The sequence below is a fragment of the Pipistrellus kuhlii genome, unplaced genomic scaffold (genome assembly GCF_014108245.1).
Source record: "Pipistrellus kuhlii isolate mPipKuh1 unplaced genomic scaffold, mPipKuh1.p scaffold_m20_p_2, whole genome shotgun sequence".
Taxonomy (NCBI): domain Eukaryota; kingdom Metazoa; phylum Chordata; class Mammalia; order Chiroptera; family Vespertilionidae; genus Pipistrellus; species Pipistrellus kuhlii.
The window spans coordinates 100,443,463-100,463,242 of NW_023425515.1; the positions used below are offsets into that span (position 1 = coordinate 100,443,463).

Sequence of the window (19,780 nt, forward strand, 5' to 3'; positions counted from 1 at the left end):
CCTCAAGCAATTGAGTGTTTTTCTGCTATTGGTCCAGTGGCCTGGATATCATTATAGTGAAGGCAAACATTTAGATTGACTCAAGGTTTGGAGATTGGCAAATGAATACAGTATGGCAGTGGAATGGTAGAGGATGTTATCAAGGGAGTGCTTGAAATAAAGGACCATGAAAACCAAGCTGGTTGGGGAAAGAGGTAATGAAAAGAAGGTATTATATATAGATAAGGAGAGTTTAGTTGGGTCAAGGCATAAAAGATCTCAGTGAGAGGGAAAATCTGTATTAGAGTAACTGGATAAAAGAACTGGAAATTTGGGAAACTATAGCCATAGAGTAAAGCGTTTAAGTATTTCATTTTGGTAGTGATGAAGTTTCTTTGTAATGGCTAGGGTGTCTTGATAAAGTAGAGGAGAAAGTCATTGAGAAGTTTCAAGTTTGATTAGATATCCATCCAGACATTGAAGCCACTCAGGATGATAAGACTTGGGGAAGAAAGAAAACACTGAGCATTGTACTAAAGTTATTAATGAGCTTAATAATCAATGGATTTGGTAGATGCCATTAATGAGGAATAGAGAAGAGAATAGTATTCCTGAGTAACTTGAAGCTCAAAGGAAATGATCTTTCTTTCAGAAGATAAGGGCATTTAAAGGATCTGAAAGGAGTACTGAGGAAGAGGAGGCCAACTGGAATCTGTTGAAGTATTTGATATGTATTAAGAATGACCTCCTTGTGAAAACTGGTTGGTTCAGTGGATGGAGCTTTGGCCTGTAGACTCAAGGGTCCCAGGTTCAATTCTGGTCAAGGGCATGTACCTTGGTTTCGGGCACATCCCCAGTGGGGGGCGGGCAGGAGGCAGCTGATCTATGACTCATCGATGTTTCTAACTCTCTATCTCTCTCCCTTCCTCTCTGTAAAAAATCAATAAAATATATTTTTTAAAAAAGAATGACCTCCCACCCCAACATTAAAAAGAATGTAGAAAAGCCCTGGCCAAGTAGCTCAGTTGGTTAAAGCTAATATTGCAGGTTCGATTCTGGTCAGGGCACCTACAAGAATCAACCAATGAATGCATAAATAAGTGGAACAACAAATTAATGTTTCTCTCTCTCTCTTTTTCTCTCTTCCTTTCTCAAAATCAATAAGTAAATTTCAAAAGAAAGATATAGGAAAAGTAGTATCTTTAATTAGATTTCAGTAAAGGCAAAACACCAGTGGAAGAGTTGATAGTTTCTTCAACTTTTTATATTAAAGAACTCTTTGGTTTTTTTTTGTTTTTTATTTAAATTACTTTATTGACTAAGGTATCACATATTTGTCCTCATCCCCCCATTCCCATCCCAAACCCCTCCCCATGGATGCCCCCACTCCCACCCTCCCCTCCCCTACCTTCCCTCTGAGGTTTGACAATCTGATCGATGCTTCCCTGTCTCTGGGTCTGTTTTTGTTCATCAGTTTATGTTGTTCATTATTTTCCCTAGATAAGTGAGATCATGTGCTACTAGAAACACACTTATAAGAACCGAAAATGAGAGAAGCAATAATGGTTATGCTGAGAGGCAAATGAATCAGTCTGTAGTGAGTTTCTTTCTGGGCCAACATTATTAAAGATCTTAACAGATGGTTATATAATTACATTTTTTTCAATACACAAATTTTCAAAATTACAGATACAAGAGTTCTCAGAAGTCAACAGATTGGTCTGGAGTAAAGAAACCAATTTACTTAAGTAAATTAGGTAATAACTTTGCAGAATGGTCAGCATCTTGGGCAGGTTATCTTATAACAAAGGTAAGAAAACTCTGTTAAGAATTTGTTCCCTGAGCAGATATTCTAAAGGAAATGAGAACATATGTCTGAATACATAGCACACACAGGAGGCACTGAAATATTTGTATTGACAGTAATAGAAATTTTTGTAGAAAATATTTACTAATAAGAGTAATAATTTCTCTATTGCTACCAGTTTCTGAGTAAGGAGATCATTGTTTTATCAAATTACTATGGTCATAATGTGTTTGTAAACATTATTACTTTATGTTTGTTTATTTTAAGTTGTAAAATACTGTTTAAAAGGAAGTTAATGCTTTATCACAGTATATTACATAATAAAATGATTCTTTATGTAATAAAAGATATGTTTCCTTTTATTTGTTAATTTTAAAAGATATACAATCTGAACTTGCCCCAAAATAAAAATAAATATTTTAAAAAGTTGAAATTTTATGGAAAAATAGAGGTATAGTTCTGATATGAAATTTTTACATGCCCACAGATAAAAAGTTATTCTGTTTTCCAAGAAAATATTTAAAATCCATAACTTTTTAAAAATTCATATTTTTCTTAGTGTTTAAATATTATAATAATGTATATTGGTAATTTAAAGAAAATTTCTGTCATTTTTTATAAACATACTGAAAATATATGTGAAATGTAGAGCATAATTTCTAACAATGGAATTTTTTAGGTTTTTTTTAAGTGAAGCATTTATATTTGAAGAAGGAAAGCTATAAAATTTTATAAGAGAATAGTATGATAGGTAAATCAAAGGTTAGGTCATATTGATAAAATTTGACTCTAACCCCAAGTAATTTAATTTTCTATTAAAAATTTTTTCTCCTATAGTTAATAACTGTTTATTACTTATTAAAATGTTAACCATATATTTAATGTGTTGGCCCAAAGCATTCTTTTTGGTTATTTTACTCATCTATGTGCTCAGGAAATTAATGCTCTAAACTTAATGTTAGCTAAGTAAAATATACTGTAATCAAGGAGGAGTTACTCTGTAACCAAATATGGTACATTATGAACTATAAGGGATGAGGACCCCTTATACTGAGGTAGTTGACAGCCCAGGTATCTGTATTGCCTAAGGAGATCTCAGTAGTTAGGCACTTGGGGATGTTTAAACTAAAGAGAAAGGCAGAGATCTGAAAGTTACCTTGGTTGAGTGCATATTCCTCTCTTTCTATAAGAGAGTACCTACTCTGCAATAATAATCTCAAATGTTTTTTTTTTTACATTAAAATTACTCACTTTCCCTCAACCATCGAGTTTACAGGTTCGGCATGATCTTGCCAGTAAAATCTTCACCTGCTGTAGCATTATGATGAAGCATGATTTCAAGGTTACCATCTATCTTCTTCCACATATTTTGGTGTATGTGCTGTTGGGTTGTAATCAAGAAGATCAGCAGGAGGTGAGAGAGATTATCTTACTTGGGTCTCTTTGTCCAAACATTTGTCCAATATATTAGGTACTTATTAGTAGGAAATGTAAATCAATACTATGAATGTATATGTCTAAAGGCATACAATATCCTTTTTAACCTTTTATTTATAAAAAATATATACCCAAATATTCACAGAACTTTTGAGAAGGATACATAAGAAACTATTAATAGTGGTTTTGCTGGGGAAATGGTACTGTGAATTAGGGTAGGGGAAGGGTTATATTTTATTATTGATTTTTATAATATTTTATAAATTCAAATTTTGTAAATTCAAATGTGTGTGTGTATATGTACATACATATAGCACTTTAAAATCTTACTTTTTAATAGCAGAAGTAACATATTACTATGTTCTTGATGTAAAAATTAAAATTATACAAATAAATCAAAGTGTTCTCTTATATTACTATCCTAATCCGAAATCCTCAGAGGTCATTACTGCTAATTAATTTGATGTATATTTTTTTCAGGCTTTCTTTTTAATGCAATTGATTTTGTTTTGTTTTTTTTTATGGTAGTATCATATTGTACTTATTGTTCTCCAATTTGCTTTCTTTAATTAATTAATTGAGACAGTGTGCTACCTTTTATTAGTGCTGTATAATATATTTTCATTTTATAGTTGTACCATGATTTATTTAAATATTGCCATCTACCTAATAAAAGAATAACATGCTAATTGACTGTACCTTCCTGACGCCCACCAGCCAATCAGGAGTGAGTATGCATAATTAACCCAACAAAGATGGTGGGTTAATTTGCATACTCAGGCACTGGGGGTGGGATGCTTGTGTTGTATCCTGGGGATTGAGCCTAAACTGGCATTTGGACATCCCTCTCACAACCTTGGACCGCTGGCACCTAATTGCTCACCTGTCTGCCTGCCTGGTTGTCCCTAACTGCCCCCCCCTTGCCAATCTAATCATCCATCACTGCCTCTGCATGCTGGCCTGATCACCCCTAACTGCCTCCCCTACATCCTGGTCGACCCTAACTGCCCCCCCTCTGCCAGCCAGGTTGCCTCCAGCTACCCTCTTTCTGCCATCCTGGTCACTCCTAACTGTCCCCTTCCCTGCTGGCCTGGTCATCCCTTACTGCACCCCCTTGCCTGCCTGGTCACCCCCAACTGCCCTGATCTGCCAGACTGGTCTCCCCTAACTGCCTCCCCCTGCTAGTCTGGTTATCTCCAACTGTTCTCCTCTGCTGGCCTGGTTGCCCCTCATTCCCCCCCACCCCCCCATCAGCCTTGTCTCCCCATGCAGCCTGTTTTCAGTCATTTGGTCATCCTCACTTAGCCCCTTGCTGGCCTAGTTGCCCCATGTAGCCTGCTCGTTTGGTCATCCCCCACTATTCCCCTTGCCAGCCTGGAGGTAGCTAGTCATCTTGTGAGGGGATGAGTGTTAATTTGCATATTGCCTCTTTATTATAAATGATTATTATGTAGACATATTATTTATAAAATTATTTCTTCTCAGGTTTATACAGAAATTATGGCAGTTCTAAAGCATGATGATCAACATACTATAAATACCCAATACAGTGCATCTGATCTGTGTCAACTTAGTACACAGACTGTATTCTCCATGATTGACCATCTCACACAATGGTCAAGACACAAATTTCAGGCACTGAATGCTGAGAAATTTCCACCAAGCAAATCAAACAGAGATAAGGTAGACTCAATGGGTGAGTCATAACTTCTGTTTATTTTTTAACCTTAATTATTAACAAATTAGCTCCTTTCTGTATCAATTCTATAATTTAAGCATTAGCTTTTAAAATACCTATATATTTTGCCTTTTTTTTTTCTCTTGGCTTTTTTACTGAGAAAATGTAGTGAATTTATAATTAGAAACTTCTCTTTATGTTCTCAGTGTCATTTCATTGGGGAAGACACATACCTAATTTTCCTTTTAAAAAATAGTATTAATATTATCTCTCTTAGTAGATTGAGGATTAAATAAGATGGTGAATATATAAATTGTAAAGTGTGAAATGAATGCTTAGTTAATATTGTTATTAACCCACTCCTTACTGTTAACTCATTTACTGCATGCTACCTCAGCTTATTTGCATGTATATACATATATATCTGCATATACATATATATGTAGTGAAGTGTTATTTGTCCTTTTACACTTATGAAATATAGTAAATCCTCGATTCTGTGGATGTCAATTTTAGTATATGTACTACTGAAGAGAGTGCTGTGACCTTGATTAATGGGCAGAATTTTCAGTCTATATGTCATAAGTGAAAATTAATACCTATTAATTTTTAAATGCTTTTAACCAAGATTTGTTTATAATTAAATTAACAAGTTATTTGTTTTGTTTTGTTATTAATTCACTGTCATTTTTAACAAATTACATATAGGCCATATGTTGGAAAAAACACTGAGTAATTTAGCTTATATAAGTAAACTAGAGGCCCATTGCAGGAAGAGTCCTGCAAGAATAGAGCTTCCTCAGGCCTATTCCTGCAATAGGGCTTCCTGTGGCCTGAGCGAAGCCCACAGAGGGCTTTGCTCTTTTCTCTGCTGCCTTGCTCCCTCCCTTCTCTTCTGCCTCGCTCCCTTCTCCGCCGCTTTGCTCCCTTCTGCAGTGCGAGGCTTGCTTCTACGCTTTCTTCAGTCTTTACTCCTCTCCTGTATATTGCAAATTAACAGCCAGCTTTGTTGGATTCATTTGCATACTCGCTCCTGATTGGCTGGTGGGTGTAACAGAGGGATGGTCAATTTGCATGTTTCTCTTTTATTAGTGTAGATATTACATATCTACAACTGTAGTCTACATATTTAAATCCAAGAGTTACCCCTGTAAATGTTCAGAGAATAAGCACATGATCATGCTGCATTGCATGCAGTAATTGGTTCTATTGTCACCAGGCCTGACTTTTCTGCTGCAGCTTTAACTCCTGCAGGCTGATGTTTCCAGTGCACTAATGCACACACCAACCATATGCATTTGATAATTCAAGGCGACTGGTAAATGCTCATGTCCACTAGATCTATTCGGTATAAATTTAAAATTACAGTTATACATGTAGAAAACTTTTTGTGAAATTAAACTTTTTATTTTATACATAATTTTAATTACACAAACATGTCTACATAAGTAAAAACAGGTAAACTAATTTGTCAATTTTTTAACATATACATTCCGAAAACATATATTATTATATAATGGACTTTCAGCTTTCACAGACACACTTTCTTGCCCGAATTAGTCCTTTACATCAAGGCTTTATTATACTCCTTGCAATCTTTTTCACAATTAAGTTTTGAATTTCAAAAGAGGTTTTAATTTCATTAACTTTTTCTTCAGTTCATTCATTTTATCCTTTTTGTTTTCCTGTCTCTGGCACTGTTGGGTATCAAGCAATTCTCCAGATGTGCTTAATACATGTTACTACACTACATCCTGCTGTACTTACTACTGTTCTAGTTTTTTTCCTGTGATATTACAATTCCCACTAAGGTGACTAAAAGGAAAATTTTACTAGAGCTAGAAATGACATATGCCTCTCTGATATGGGCAGTTGTTGAGAAGAGTTATGTTACTAACCTTTTTTTTCCCATCATTATTGCAAGTAGATGAAATATGTAATCTGTCTGCTTCTGTATAGCTCAGCCATTTTAATGGATAGTATATGTTTTCCCCCCAGGATTTGAGGCTAATTGAAAAAAACAACTGACTAACAACTCTTAAAGAGGTCTTCACTTACCCAGTTCTCAGTTTCTGAGTGTTTCTCTCTTGTACCTATGCCAATGGAAGCACATACATTCCTGTTAAGCACAGTAGTTTATTTTTGTAAAATTTTTGAACTGGCAATAATTATCTATTTGGGAGAAGTTTTTTCCCCTCTGGAATATGGGTAATATAATTTACATTAGTTTAATGCTTAAATGTTTGTTCTTGTTTCTACATGTGAAAATGGGACTATTAAACCAACTATGAACTCTGTTATCACCATTTGTAACATTTGAATGAAAATTATAAATTTTAACGGCAGTATTTGTAATACTTCTAAAATATAATTTCTTTAGCATTTCTTATAATTTGAAATGATATACAAATATTGATGGAAGTAAGGAACTTATTTTAAATATAATTTCTCCTAAATTTACTATCTTGATTTTTTTAAATTTTGGAAGAATTCATTTCTGTTTCCTGTTTTCTACATACTATTATGATTCATTATTAAAAATAATAGGCCTTAGCTGGTTTGGCTCAGTGGATAGTGCATCAGCCTATGGACTGAAGGGTCCCAGTTTCCATTCCAGTTAAGGGCACATGCCTGAGTTGTGGGCTTAATGCCTGAGTAGGGGGCATGCAGGAGGCAGCCAGTCAATGATCCTTTCATCATTGGTATTTCTCTCTCTTCCTCTCCTTTCCTTTCTGAGATCAAAATAAAAATATTTTAAAAATAAATAAATAATATGTTATAAACAAGAATTCATAAAATAGGAGTGCAGGCAGAGGGGGTTAATAGGGGAAACGGTGACATATACTTTCAATAATAAAGAATTATTTTTAAAAATAAATAAAAGATTTTAAAAAAGAATTCACAAAATGGACTGCCCTCATTTAGAAGCTTCCAACTTATGTTTTTTCTTAAACTACTGGAAAAAAGTACCCTTTTAAAATATATGTGGTTTTACTTCAAAGGCACTTGTACTTTCAGTTTTCATTTTAATAGTTGATAATGGAAATAGTTGAATATGGCAGGCAACACAGAAAAAACTCGCTAGATTGTTAATAAAGAAATCTGAACTTTAAAATTAAAAAGATTACTTTAGTATTTCTGCTTTTTTCTACCAATAATTATACTCTATCAGTTTTTTTAGAGGTATCAATAATTAACTCATCTTTATATCTTTTGTATCATATTTATATCTCTTCTACATTTAATATATTTTTATAATTAACCCTCACCACAACACAGTAAAGAAGGCAGGATAGATAATAATATTTCCCTTTTATTTATAAGGAAACGAAAGCTTAAGTAAGTTAAATGGCTATCCAAGGCAAACTAAATAATAATGGTGAAGTTGAAGCAAGAATTCTCTGAACAATCATCTTGTTGATAGTTTTGTTAGTGATATATATTGAATTTAAAATAAGAAAATTGAAATTAAAATTAACACTTAAAATTTTATTTTGTAAGTCTTTAATTATTTAATTATCTTTTCATAATCTAGTATCTACTGTGGATCATGAAGACTATCAGAGTGTAACTCGTTTTCTTGACCTTATACCTCAGGATACTCTCGCAGTAGCTTCTTTTCGCTCTAAAGCATACACAAGAGCTGTAATGCACTTTGAATCATTTATTACAGAAAAGAAGCAAGATATTCAAGAGCATCTTGGATTCTTACAGGTTTGAAATTTATATAGTGAGTTTAATAATGTTTATTGGCTGTCTTTTTTATGAGGAAATGAAATATTGTTCATTTTATGGAGTGTTTTAGATGCTGTGCTAGGAATTAGATATTTATAAGTACTTTAGAAACTTACAGATTAGTGGAGAAAGATAAACACCAACTTGGTAATATCTTAAGTATAGTGACATAGATATGCCCCTAAGAAAAACATTTAACTCATCTTCTTTGTAGGGTGTGGTAAAAGATGGGAGTATCTGAGAAAGGGGTGAATAGGGCTTCATGAAGATATCTAAAGGGTCTTAAAGAATGAATGAATGATAGACAAAAGGAGGAGGCAAGACATTCCAGTCAGTGGCATCCCTATGGATTTGAGAAAGAGTGCCTATATGGAATGGCAGAGGAAAGATAAATCACAGACAACTTCTAAGTTGCCCAAGATTCTTAGAGGATTTGAACCAGGGAAGTGCTTTAGTCAGAATGGCATTTTAGCTAAATACCTATGGCAGTCATGGAGGAAGGACTTAAAAGGGCTATAATTTAAGGCAAGCAGACCATTATTGTGAGAAACATGGGCTTGAATTTGAGGTTGGGTGGTTAGGGGGATATACTGATTGTAACAGGCATCAGTCATGGCAATGCTGGTGAAAAGTGGTTTAGATGATAACGTTATGACTATTTGGGGAAGAAAAGAGACGAAGGGCACGTGGGACTAATGCAATGGGACTTAAATAAGAGGTCAAAATTGGTGGGCTTTTTGCAGGAGAAAAACAAAGTGTGGTGCGAGAACTGGAAAATTAGTAGCTTGTACTATGGATAAATATTAGCCCTCTCCTGTCATTGTTTTCTTTCTTATCTAGTTTGAGTCTTTTGTTCATTGTTAAAATCATTCCCTTTACAAGGACATTTAACTCCCTTGTCTTTCTTCCTTCTGTATTATACTCACTTTGTGAAACTTCATCCCTGAATAAATGCACCAAATCTGCCTTCCCAGTATCTGCTTGTAAGCAGTTGAACATTGCTGGAGAAAAATATCACAATTACAGAATTGGTTTTTAACGGCTTTTAAGTTTATAATAAGCTTGACTCTTTAATACTGACTTCAATTCTTCTAAATGTTTCTCTAGTAAACCACTTTTTCCCTCTTCAAGATAACCTTTCTTCATTTCTTCCATCTCATTTACTTTCAGCTGATGTACCTGCTTGATTGTTCATTAGGAAAATAGAAACCAAATGTCTTGTCAAATCTGAAAGCACACTGGCTATTGCACCATATTCTTTTCCTTCTCTTCTGTTGTTCCTAAGAAAGGATTCCCTGTCAAAATTTAATCCTCTTATAGTTTCAATTTTTAAGGATTTCACTCCTTCAGCTATTTCTGCATTAACTAGTATTAATTTATTTCTCAGCCAGAGTAGATAAGTATATAGACATGCTCTGATATCTCCTATTTGAATTTGTTATAATTCCCTTGATTTTAGCTACTCCTTCAGATGCTATTTTCCTTCACAGTCAGTTGTTTTTTTTAAAAATATATTTATTGATTTTTCACAGAGGAAGGGAGAGAGATAGTTAGAAACATCGATGAGAGAGAGACATCTATCAGCTGCCTTCTGCACATCCCCTACTGGGAGGTGCTTGCAATCAAGGTACAATGCCCTTGACCGGAATCGAACCTGGGACCTTTCAGTCCGCAGGCCGACGCTCTATCCTCTGAGCCAAACTGGTTTCGGCTTCACAGTCAGTTGTTTTTTTAAAGAATCATCTATCTTCCCTGTATGCACTTCTTCTCATTCAGTCTTTATCCACTACAAGTCTTTCTCCATTCTACTGACACTATTCTTACTAAGAAATTTAGTGAGCTTATGTTACCAAATCCAGTCAGTGTTTTCAAAACCTCATTCACTTAACTTCACATTTATTTGATCACTTTTTTCTTAAATAAGACATTTGCTTTTCCCCCCACAACTCCTGGGATACCACATTCTCTAAGTTTCTTCAAGTTACTTTGGTTTCTGTTCTCAGTTTCATTTGTTAGTTCTTCCTTATTTATAAACTATAGGCCCAGTGCACAAAATTCATGCATTAGGGGATGAGGGGGAGTCCCTCAGCCTGGCCTGCGCCTTTTCGAAGTCCAGGACCCCTCGCTCTTTACCACTGGGCTCACTGCTCCTTAGCGCTGCCATGAGGCGGGAGAGGCTCCTGCCATCGCTGCTGCACTCTCCACCCATAAGCCTGGCTTCTGGCTGAGTGGTGCTCTCCCTGGTGTTCAGTGTGTATTATAGTGACCAGTCATTCTGGTCATTCTGCAGTAAGTGTTGCTTAGGCTTTTATTTTATAGACTAGAAGCCTGGTGTACGAAACTTGTACACGGCGCAGGGTGTCCCTCAGCCCGGCCTGCACCCTCTCCAATCTGAGATCCCTGCAGGATCCAGCCTAAACCAGCAGTTAGACATCCCTGTCACAACGTGGGACTACTGGCTCCTAACTGTTTGCCTTCTTGCCTGCTTGGTGATTGTCACTAACTGCTTCTGCCTGCCAGCCTGATCACCCCTAATCCCTTCTGCCTGCCAACCTGATCGCCCCTCACTACCCACACCCCTGCCAGCCTGGTATTCCCATGCAGCCTGCTGTTCAGTCATTTGGTTGCCCCTCACTACCACCCCTGCTGGCGTGGTAGCCCCATGCAGCTTGCTGTTTGGTTGTTGCATGAGGGTGTCACGATTAATTTGCATATTACCCTTTTATTAGTAGAGATAATAATCTTCTTTCTTTTCCCTCTTTTTTTTAATTTTTTTTTTAACTCTATTCATTTCTTAAATTATGCCATTCTTTCCCCTCCGTCTTTGTGCTAATTGCTCCTACATTTTTCTCTTTAACCTGAATATCCCCTTGGAACTCAGATTTAATGTCTTGGGTTTCTTTTTTTTAAATTTTTTAAAAATAAATCTTTATTGTTCATATTATTACAAATGTTCCTCATTTCTGCACCCCCCCCAATGGCTCCCCTCCACCAGGTTACCACCCCACCCTCTGCTCTTTTCCCCGAGAATCGTCAGTTCACTCCCCTTCCATACCTCTGATTCTATAATATTCAACAGTTAATATTGTTCATCAGATTTTTTAAATTCCCTTGGTTTTTAGATTCACTTGTTGATAGTTATGTACTTGTTGTTCATAGTTTTTTATCTTTATTTTCTTCCTCTTCCTAAATAACCCCCTTCAGCAATTCATATAATTCTGGTTTGGTGGTGATGAACTCCTTTAGCTTTTTTTTATTTTTTATTAGTGAGGCTCTTTATCTGGCCTTTGATTCTGAGTGATAGCTTTGCTGGGTAGAGTATTTTTGGCTGTAGGTTCTTGCTGTTCATAACCTTGAATATTTCTTGCCATTCCCGTCTGGCCTGCATGGTTCCTGTTGAGAAATCAGCTGACAATCGTATGGGTGCTCCTTTATAGGTAACTACCTGCTTTTCTCTTGCTGCTTTTAATATTCTCTCTTCGTCTTTTGCTCTTGGAATTTTAATTATAATGTGTCTTGGTGTGATCTTTTTTGGATTCCTTTTGTTTGGGGTTCTGTGCGCTTCCTGGACTTGTAAGTCTAATTCTTTCACCAGGTGGGGGAAGTTTTCTGTCACTATTTCTTTCAGTATGTTTTCGATATCTTGCTCTCTCTCATCTTCTGGGACGCCCATAATTCTGATGTTGGTTCAGTTGAAGTTGTCCCAGAGGTTTCTTACATTATCTTCAATTTTTTGGATTCTCTTGCCTTCTAGCTTCTGCGGAGGAGTGTCTTCTGGCTCTTTATTTTCCAACTCTTTGATTTGATTCTTGCGATCTTCCATTCTGTTTTTAGGACTCTATAATATTTTTTATATTTCAGTCAATGTATTCTTTATTTCTTGTTGATCCCTTATCATTTCTTGTTGATTCCTTATTAATTCTAGTTGATCCCTATTCATATCCTCATAGGTCTTATCCATATTTTCTAGGAAATTCTTGAAAAACCTTATAAGTGTAGATTTGAATTCTATATCCAGTCGCTTTTTGTCCTCCATTTCTTTCGTTTGTGATCTATTTCGTCTCGGCATTTTCGCCACTTTCCTGAGTTGGTAGCCTTAAAAGTCTCTGTGTTCTGCTTGGATGGGGCGGGGTTTCAGGGTGGAACCTAGAGCTTTGGCTTCCGTCAGCCCCGCCCTATGCAAGTCCTTCAGTACTTGTTGCAAGTGCCTCTGAGAGAAAGGTGCCCTCGATTTTCGCCTGCTGCCAAACAGTCTATGCTCTCCCCCAATGAGCCCGGCACTGGGGTTCAGTTCAGTTGTAAGTGGGATCAGAGGCGGCGTTCAGGGCAGTCTGGAGCCCCCACCTCCTTCCCGCCAGGGCAATCCCGTGCCACAGCCAACTGTCCCTTCTTTGCACGTAATGTGCGCGCAGCCGGGACCTCCTTTCACCGCTCCCCCGGGGTTCCGCCTCACAGTCCCGGCTCCCTATGGATGAGCCTAGGTCCCTGGGGTCTGGCCTAGAACGGGGGTTCAGAGCAGTTGGAATTGGTGCCCAGCACAGTCGGAGCGTTTATCTCCTTCCCGCTAGGGAACGCCCGCCAAGCACTCAGCCACCCTCCTCTCCGGCTCCGTCCTCTCCGCGCGCCGCGTGTCTCCGTACCTTAGGCTTTTACAGCTCCTCCGCGCTTCCTTCTGGTTTTCTCCTTGCTTCTCGTTGTAGAATTTCCAGTCAGTCGACTTTCCTGTAGTTTTGGGTAATGTCCACTTTATATTTTAGTTGTATTTTATTGAAATTGTTGTGTGCGGCTGCAGGTAGGTGTTTACCTGTCAGCCATCTTGGCTATCTCCCTGTCCCAGAGGTTTCTTACATTATCTTCAACTTTCTGGATTCTCTTGTCTTCTTGCTTCTGCGGAGGAGTGTCTTCCGGCTCTTTATGTTCCAACTCTTTGACTTGATTCTTGTGATCTTCATTCTGTTTTTAGGACTCTCTATAATATTTTTTATTTCAGACAATGTATTCTTTATTTCTTGTTGATCCCTTATTATTTCTTGTTGAACTCTTATTAGTTCTTGTTGATCCCTTTTTATCTCCTCATAGGTCTTATCGACCTTTCCTAGGAAATTCTTGAAAAACCTTATAAGCGTGGTTTTGAACTCTATATCCAATCTCTTCTTTTCCTCCATTTCTTTTGTTTGTGATCTATTTCCTTGTCTCGGCATTTTCATAGCTTCCCTGAGTTGGTAGGGTGGCTTTGTGTGCTAAGGTGTCCTATATGGTTCAGTGAGTCAGCCTCCCAGTTACCTGAGGTGGACAGTCTTGGTGTAGCCCTTTGTGGGCTGTGTGTGCAGTCTTGTTAAGCCTTGCTTGTTGTTGGTATCACTGGGAAGCGTTGATCTCCAAGCCAATTGGCTATGAGGAACAGAAGTCTGTCTTGGGTTTCTTGAAGGTATCTAAATTCTAACATTTTAATGTACTTGTTAAATTTTTTTTTTTCAAATGCAGCAAAAGATATAAATTGTACTCAACCAAATTTATTTGAAGTTGGGTTTAAAGAGAGTTCAAAACCTTGAGATTTTTTTTTTTACAGCTTTTGTTATCAATAACAGTTACTAATGTTGGTGTGTATTTAAGTGGAATGGAATGATTGTTGTGGTAATAAAAAGGCTGGGGAATAAAATTGTAATATTGCTTCTTTGAGAAAAAAATTCTCTATGTCCTTTTCATGTAAGCTGGTGGTTTGATAGTTTTGTTTTCATTTGTGTTTTTCCTCTCATTTGATTGGTTGAACAAAGAAATTATATGCTGCTATGCATGAGCCAGATGGTGTAGCTGGAGTCAGTGCAATCCGAAAGGCAGAACCATCTCTAAAAGAACAGATCCTTGAACATGAGAGCATTGGCTTACTGAGGGATGCCACTGCTTGTTACGACAGGGCCATTCAGCTAGAACCAGACCAGGTAAGATGATGCATGAAAGGCAATGCAATGGAAATAACCCTGCACAAGGAACTCTGGGAAATTTAGTTCACTACTGTCTCTGCCAGTGTCTCAGTGTGTTAGGAAACTTTCATTATCTCTGAACTTGAGTTTTTTGATTGATAAAAGTAGAGACTTGCATTAGATCTCAAATATCCCTTTCAATGCCAAATTTCTATGACCTCATATATCCCCCAAATAAGTGAGATTATTATAAAGTACATTTATATTAAACAGTATTAAATTATTCTAAAATTTATATAATTTTAGTTTACTATTAAAAGTATAAGACATGCACCAATTTTTAATAATAATAGTGATTCTCTAGTGTATGGAACTTCTTCAGATTTCACATGTTCCCTAGCAATATCTGAAACCCTGAAGTGGTTTCTTAGAAGCAATGAGCTACAATTACCCATGGGGATATGGAGAGAGGGGTTGAGGCTTGTTGATTTATAATTTTTTATTTATTTATTTTTTTTACAGAGAGGAAGAGAGAGGGATAGTTAGAAACATTGATGAGAGAGAATCATCGATCAGCTGCCTCTTGCACACTCCCCACTGGGGATGTGCCTGCAACCGAGGTACATTTCCCTGACCGGAATCGAACCTGGGACCTTCCAGTCCTCAGGCCGATGCTCTATCCACTGAGCCAAACCGGTTTCGGCTGATTTATAATTTTGGCTTAAATTCTTTCTAATCTTAGGGTATTACTTTTTGTCATATTTGACATGCTCTCTTTCTCAGAAGCTCACTGTACAGGGTTTTTATTTTCCACAATCCATTGTTTTCAGTTTTAAAGGATATTACATAATCATATTTAACTTTTTTTATTACTAAAGCCCAAAATCTACATTAATATTGTGACCTTGAATTTTCATTTTCTGTGACAATATGACAAATAATGTTTAAGTAGTGAAGAGTACTTGTTACTTTTATATTTGATCTGAACCAAAAATTAGACCAAATCTGGAAAAAAAATAAGAAGTTTAATTTGAGATTTTAAGGTTGTCTGCATTTAAAAAAAAATCAGATGTTATATGGCATTGATAGAAGGCTCTGCTATATACCAAGCAAGATGACTGCTAAAGATGCATAAGCTGAATGAGGTAAATAGTATTTTTTAAATATTAAACTGTTTTTTGTTCCTAAGATATATCTGAAGTCACAATTGTTATTTTAAATATTTTTAAATTTTTAGATCATTCATTATCATGGTGTAGTGAAGTCCATGTTAGGTCTTGGTCAGCTATCTACCGTAATCACTCAGGTGAATGGAGTGCATGCTAACAGGTAATATATTTTTTTAAATTAATTAATTGGGTTGACATAATAATTACTAAAGTAATAAAATGTTTTTGTTTTCATGCATTGGAGATAAGCACCAAATAATACTTTTTTCCCTACTTTCTTATAAATTGATCTAGCACTTAACATTTTATCTTCTGTCTAAAGAGTTGCCCTTGAATTAGATCTGTGTTAAAACAGAAACCTTCCAGAATTCATTTACTCCTGGTGAGGCTCATATAGGCAATTCCAAAGGGTATCTGAGCTCTCCTACATTATCAGCATTCGTTATTGTCTGTGCTGGGGGGCCTTTGTGACTGAGATGCATGTGGAACACCACTCTACACTGTATGGGTTGATTTCCCCAAAAGATTGATGAAAAGGAAAGCAACCTTCCTTTCCTAAAGAAACCAAATAATACCAAACAGAAAATAACACTTATGTGTGACAAAGTGAAGGTCACACAGTTCTAATTTGGAGTTTCTAGCTCTTGAAGCTGCCATGCTCTGAGACCTGAAAGCCTTGTTCTTTAAATTGTTTACCAAGCCCCAGCTGACTTTTCTGGGCAGTGAGATCTGACCAAAAGGAATAAGATATTAGTTAAATAAAAAGCACACAGGCCACTGTTTTTACTAAGTACAGTTTCTGTACATTTCAAACTGTGCTTTATAAAGACCACTATTCTGAAGTGTCTAAGATCAAAGAAGCTTACTGTTCATCACATGGATTCCAATAGTAAAATTTATGAAATGATGATGGAAACTTTGCAGAAAGAGAAAAAAAATAGGTTGTAAGTTTTAGATGTGTTTCACTAGGTTAGTTGAGAGACCTTATGAATAAAGGGGTTGCAAAAATTTATAAGTTTTTCATGGTTCAAACCATGGTATCAAGTTTCCTTATGATGAATACTGGACAGTTAGGTTCCTCATCTTTTCTTGGAATCTGATCTGTGAAATGACAGCTCTCAATATTCAGTGAATGGTGCTGTATCACATTGGAGCAAATGGTCATTGAGGATATGTGTTTTTGGGGGAAGGGGTACTTGCAATTTTAACAAATATGCTTGACTTACACAATTATTCTTTTAAATGTACTCATTTATGAGGATAAGTTCTCACAGCCTGATCCTCATTGTAATTTGGTACATTTTTGGTATAATGCTTGGTTCACACACTCTCCAGTTAGTAAATCATACTAATTCTCCTCAGATTTTTATTCTAACCTTTTCTTTGTCTGGCATCTAGTGATAAACTTGTCAAGTTATTAAAAATTATAGTTTTGAAAATTACTATAATAATATAATAAATTTATATTATATTTCTTTTGGCCTCCTTATTTTTTTATTGTTTATGGTGGTATTCATATTTAGAAATGAGAGAATATTCAATATTTATGCTGTTATTTTTTACTAGAGACCCGGTGCATGAAATTCGTGCATGGGGTTGGGGGGAGTTCCTCAGCCCAGCCTGTGCCCTTGGGGGATGTCCAGTTGCCATTAAGCTTCTGGGGATTGGGCCTAAACAAGCAGTCAGACATTCTTCTTGCAATCCAGAATGCTGCATGCACCAGTGATCATACTTTTCATACAGATGAAAGGCATTTTGCTATTGTAAGGGCAGCAACATTTTTTGCCCTGATTATAAAAAGTAATATATAACATGATCCTTCTGAAGCAGTAGTACCATTTTCCCCATCTTATGGGTGGAAAAACTGAAGCAGAGATAAGTAATTGGCTTTGTCACACAGTTATAAGTGTCAGAATCAGGGCTGACCACAAAATGTGCAAGCCAGAGTCCATGTATGTCATTGCTGCATCATCCTGTTTTTTTAGTATTAGTATAGCCTTGCCAGGTTATAATTTTATATCTAAGAGACTGTTCCCCATATATAGGGCTGGGTCCCTAGGCCTGGTGGGGTAATCAAGGGGCCCCCACTGGTACTTGTCTTGGCTGGTGGTCTGGTAATTCCCGATGGCTAGCCCCACCCCCTGATCGCTGCTGCGAGTCACCTCCCTCTTGGGATGCAGATGCTCAATGCAGGAGCTGCCCCATGGTGGTCAGTGTGTGTCATAGTGGCCGGTTGTTCTGCCATTTGGTCAATTTGCATATTAGAGTTTTATATAGGATTTAAAAAAATGAAATAGAATTAATTTTTTAAATTTCTTTATTGATTAAGGTATTACATTTGTGACCTTACCCCCCAATTCCTTCTCCCCCCACACAGACTTATGCCCTCACCCCCCCTGTTGTCTTTGCCAATTGGTTAGGTTTATATGCATGCATACAAGTCCTTTGGTTGATCTCTCCCTCTTACCCCCACCCTCCCCTACCTTCCCTCTGAGGTTTGATGGTCTGATAGATGTTTCTCTGTCTGTGGATAATTTATTTGTTACATTTTCTTCATGTGTTTTTACTACAGAAAAAACAAGGAGGACTTTTAAAAATATATATTTTTATTGATTTCAGAGAGGAAGGGAGAGAGACCTCCTCAAGGGATGTCCAACTGCCCACCATGGCCTGATCTATGCCTAACTGCTCCCCTGCCAACCCAATTGCCCTGAACTGCCCTCCCCCCAAACTGCTCTTCCTTGCTGGCCTGATAGCTCAAAACTTCCATCTTCTGCCAGCCATCTTATGGCAGCCATCTTGTGTCCACATGGGGGCTGCCATCTTGTGTGTTGGAGTGATTACAGTGAAAGTCAATTTGCATATTACCTCTTTATTACATAAGATGTTTTCAGAAAATGAGAAGATTAAAATTTGGGAGATACAAAATACAATATATTGCAAATACAATGAATAGAACAATAAATAAATGTAGTATATAGAGTGTCTAAACTAATGAAAATAATCTTTAAATGCCACTTTAAATTGAAATAAATTAAAAGTTAAAATAGGTTTCTTTTAATAGGTCTGAATGGACAGACGAATTAAACACATACAGAGTGGAAGCAGCTTGGAAGTTATCACAGTGGGACTTGGTGGAAAACTATTTGGCAGCAGGTAAAATTACTTCTTAAAATATAAGTTGTTTTAAGATGCCATAAATAGACTATGTGTCTAATCGTCATAATCTCTCAGCTTGTTTTGATAGCTTTGTTTCTTACAGTAGAATGAAACTATCTGTTCAGTATTTCTTCTGACCATTTTACCAAGTGAAATAAAACTTATTCACAGATCCAGTACTCATTCCTTGACTCTTCGTTTTTCAGATGGGAAATCTACCACATGGAGTGTCAGACTGGGGCAGCTATTATTATCAGTCAAAAAAAGAGATACCACAGCTTTTTATGATACATTGAAACTAGTGAGAGCCGAACAAATTGTACCTCTTTCAGCTGCAAGCTTTGAAAGAGGCTCTTACCAACGAGGATATGAGTATATTGTCAGGTATTTGAAAGTTTCCATATTTATATTTCTGGTCTATAAGTATCATCTAATAGACTTGGAATGTTTTGATTAGTAAATAACTGATATTATGTTTGTTATGCATAGCTAAACAAAATAGCTTTTTCATTCTTTAACTCACAATCACTCTATAGTTTTCCCTTTTTATTTATTTACTAGAGGCCCAGTACACAAAATTTGTGCAGGGGGTAGGGGAGTGGTCCTCTCAGTCCATGCTGCACCCTCTCACAATCCTGGACTGCTGGCTCCTAATTGCCTGCCTGCCTGCCTGGTTGCCCTTGTCTCCCCCCATCCCCTGCACCAGCCTTAGCACCCCTCACTGCCTCTGTATGCTGGCCTTATCACCCCCTTGCCAGCCTGATTGCTCCTCCCCCACTTCCGCCACTGGCATAATTGCCCCCAACTGCTGCCCTTGGTGGCCTAGTCGCCCCCAACTGCACCTACCTCCCTTTCACCAGCCTAGTCACCCCTCACGGCTTCCCAGTCAGCCTGG

General features: G+C 36.9%; 1 protein-coding gene across 12 annotated transcripts in view; it reads left to right on the top strand.

Annotated features, from left to right (window-relative positions):
- ATR (ATR serine/threonine kinase) overlaps positions 1–19,780 on the top strand; it is a 192,446-nt gene that overhangs the window by 124,622 nt on the left and 48,044 nt on the right. For all 12 annotated transcript variants that reach the window (XM_036447780.2, XM_036447781.2, XM_045584129.1 and 9 more), the window contains 8 exons: positions 1,669–1,789; positions 3,063–3,200; positions 4,709–4,919; positions 8,437–8,615; positions 14,411–14,575; positions 15,795–15,886; positions 18,791–18,882; positions 19,092–19,269. In XM_036447780.2, the coding sequence (XP_036303673.1) occupies positions 1,669–1,789; positions 3,063–3,200; positions 4,709–4,919; positions 8,437–8,615; positions 14,411–14,575; positions 15,795–15,886; positions 18,791–18,882; positions 19,092–19,269 (1,176 nt within the window). The remainder of the gene's footprint in view (positions 1–1,668; positions 1,790–3,062; positions 3,201–4,708; positions 4,920–8,436; positions 8,616–14,410; positions 14,576–15,794; positions 15,887–18,790; positions 18,883–19,091; positions 19,270–19,780) is intronic.